The 3,232-nt window shown below is 55.5% G+C and overlaps 1 protein-coding gene across 1 annotated transcript in view; it reads right to left on the bottom strand.

The window, feature by feature from the left end:
• Positions 1–3,232, bottom strand: part of EPHA8 (EPH receptor A8) — a 25,910-nt gene that overhangs the window by 9,830 nt on the left and 12,848 nt on the right. The window contains 1 exon segment of the mRNA XM_023758324.1: positions 1,388–1,723. Within this exon segment, the coding sequence (XP_023614092.1) occupies positions 1,388–1,723 (336 nt within the window).

Here is a 3,232-nt window from a genome sequence, read left to right as displayed (position 1 = left end):
GGCTGAAGGGAAGAGCCAGGCAAGAGTGGGTGGGTGTCAGGCTGGAGAGGCAGGCAGGGGCCGGTCATGCTAATATCATTATATAAATTAAGGCAACCAACCCAATGGGAGAAGATATTTGCAAACGATAATTCCGATAAGGGGGCTGATAGCCAAAGCATATAAAGAACTCATACAACTCCACAACAGAAAAAGAGTCTGAATAAAAAATGGGCAAAGGACCTGCACAGACAGTTCTCCAAGGGAGACATAAGGTAGATGGCCAACGGATCCATGACAAGATGCTCCACACCACTATTAGGAGGGAAAGGTAAATCAAAACCACAATGAGATACTACCTCCCAGCCGTTAGAATGGCTGTTACCAATTAGACAAGAAACAGCAAGTGTTGAAGAGGATGTGGAGAAATCTTACATTTTTAAAGCTCATTTCAGGATGTGGTGTGAGAACCAATGGCGGGCAAGGTGCGAGGGGGCTCCTGTGGTTGTCCAGGCAGCACGTGGTGGGCACATGGGAGGTGCTATGGATGTTAACTGTGTGAATATATTGAATATATTGAAGCCCAAACACCTAATGTGATCATTGGAGCTGGACCTTCAGGAGGTAGTTAGGTTAAGATGAGGTCATGGGGCAGGGGGGCGGGGCTCATATTGGGATTGGTGCCTTTATAAGAAAAGACACCAGAGAGTTCACTTGGGAGTGAGACAGACGTGAGTTCGATTCCTGGCTCTGCCACTTCCTATGGGGTGATGCTGGGTGGCACTCTGCACTTCCATTTCCTGCTCTGGGACTTGGTGGGAGAGGCGTCTGCTGGGCCTGCGTGGTGTGGGGAGGAGAGGATGGGGCGCGGTGGGGGTCCACGCCACGTGTGCGGTGGCTGCTGACAGGGAAGCTGGCTGCCGCTGTGGGCTTAGGTCAGGCTGTCACTTGATGGGCAGGATCCACCAGAATTTGGAAAGAAAGAGGTTCCAGTAGCTAAATTCAGTGCAACAACCGGCTAGAAACAGATAAATGGCTGGCTGTTGTCCAGACCAGGAGACCAAATCCATGGGCCAGATGCTGGGCCAAGCATTTTCCCTTCCTTCATTTAAGCCTCCTAACAGTGCCTCGGGCAGGTACTATGCAAGCCAGTGCACCAGGGAGCAAGCAGAGGCAGAGAGGGAAAGTTCTGGAACCCAGGCCTTTGATGGGCGTGAGCACCTGCCTCTGTGCTTTCTGGATCATAGGATGCATCCTACTGTCGTAAGGGAGCTCGGAGCTCCAGGTCCTGGTGAGCAGGGCAGGGCCAGAGAGCCAGGCACCAGCCCAAGACCACGCAAGCCTGTGCAGCGCTCGGGGGCCTGGGAGGGCAGGGCCAGGGAGCTGGGCACGGAGCGGCTCCGCCTACCTGCCTGGTTCGTGGTGATGTTGACCACGGCGGCCTGGCGGGGCTCGGGGCTCAGGTCCGACACGCCGTTGACGGCCTCGATCCAGAAGGAGTAGTTCATGTGGGCCAGCAGGTTGGCCACCAGCAGGCTGGCCTGCACCAGGCTGGTCTGCTGGGGCACGAAGCGGGTGCCGCTCCCGCACTTTTCGCAGTGGCCCAGCGCCCAGGGGCAGCGGCGGCACACGGCGTTGTAGGTGATGTCGCTGCGGCCGCCCGGGTCCAGTGGAGGGGCCCACTCCAGGGTCACAGAGGTCCCATTCACACTGGAGATGAGGTTCACTGGTGCTGAGGGTGGCCCTGGGCGCAGAGAATAACAGGGGGAGGAGGGTGGAGGGTATTTATTTGGGGTGGTCCAGTTCCCCCCACAGACCAGAGAAGGTCTCGGGATCTCCCATGATATTTGGGGTTCCCTAAGGATAAGGTCACACCTGCTCTATGGTCTAGAACAGTGGTTCTCAACCTTCCTAATGCCGCGGCCCTTTAATACAGTTCTTCATGTTGGTGACCCCCAACCATAAAATTATTTTCGTTGCTACTTCATAACTGTAATTTTGCTACTGTTACGAATCGTCATGTAAATATCTGATATGCAGGATGTATTTTCATTGTTACAAATTGAACATAATTAAAGCATAGTGATTAATCACAAAAACAATATGTAATTATATATGTGTTTTCCGATGGTCTTAGGCGACCCCTGTGAAAGGGTCGTTCGACCCCCAAAGGGGTCGCGATCCACAGGTTGAGAACCGCTGCTCTAGAAGCATAGGGTGGAGTCTGTGTCTGCCATTGGACTAGGACCACAGGGTCCCAGTCTGTCACAGAAATCTAGGGCCCCCCCTTCCTCCGCTGGACAACAGGGCGCCTGGGGCTTGTGCTTCCAGCGGTTTCATAAGAGCCGGAAAGAGACTGCATGGCCCTGGGGTGCCCACAGCAGCCTCTCTGGGGGTGAAACATCCCAGTCATTGGTGCCCACACTCCACTCCTTAGCCCCCTGTGCTGAACGTCATGTTAATGCCACCGAGCACTTGGCTAGAGCGGAGTGAGGCCCCAGGAAGCGCAGTGGGTGTCCCCAAGCCCTCCCTCCCCCCAGATGAGAGCCCCCATCTGGGCAGCAGGGAACCCTGGAAAGAGCGGTGGGGCCGGGGTGAGCCCCTGAGGACGGGGATTGAAGCCTTGGAGCCAGGAGAGCCTGGGTGGGGGCGGGGCTGTGGAGACCCCTGGGCCTCAGAATTCCAACCCTCAGAATCCCAGGAAGGCAATCTTAGATCTTAAGAAAAGAGAATGGTGGAATCTCAGAATCATGGAGAATCTTCGATCTGAAGGGTCTGGAACACTAAAAGCCCAGCCTTAAGATGTCTGGAGCCCTGTCTGTGAATTTGGAGAGAAACCCGAGTCTAGGGCAAGTGTCAGTGACCTAGACAGGCTGGGCTCTCCTGGGCCGGGAGCCCAGAGATGTCACCATGTCCCTCAGCCATCCATTCTGCCCCGGCAGGTCCCACAGGCACAGGTCTGCACAGGAATGCACAGGAATGGGCAGAATGGTGGAGGGAGGGAGTGTGTGTGTGTGTGTGTGTGTGTGTGTGTGTGTGTGTGTGGGTATGAATACACTTGGGCCCTCACTTGCCTTGTGCAAAGAGCCTGGGGCTGGGTGGTGATGAAGGTGGGGGGCAGGGGAAAGATGGGGATCAGGGTTGGGGTTAAATTTCTGGGGACAAAATCGGTCAGAACCGGTGTGGAGTCCGCCTTCGTCCCCACCACAGGAGCCCAGGGCTTGGCAAGTCGGGGGGGCTGTGCTGGCTGCAG

Source organism: Myotis lucifugus, unplaced genomic scaffold, assembly GCF_000147115.1.
Source record: "Myotis lucifugus unplaced genomic scaffold, Myoluc2.0 scaffold_128, whole genome shotgun sequence".
Lineage (NCBI taxonomy): Eukaryota > Metazoa > Chordata > Mammalia > Chiroptera > Vespertilionidae > Myotis > Myotis lucifugus.
The sequence above is the reverse complement of the archived record's forward strand: the minus strand, read 5'-3'. Positions and strand labels throughout refer to the sequence as shown.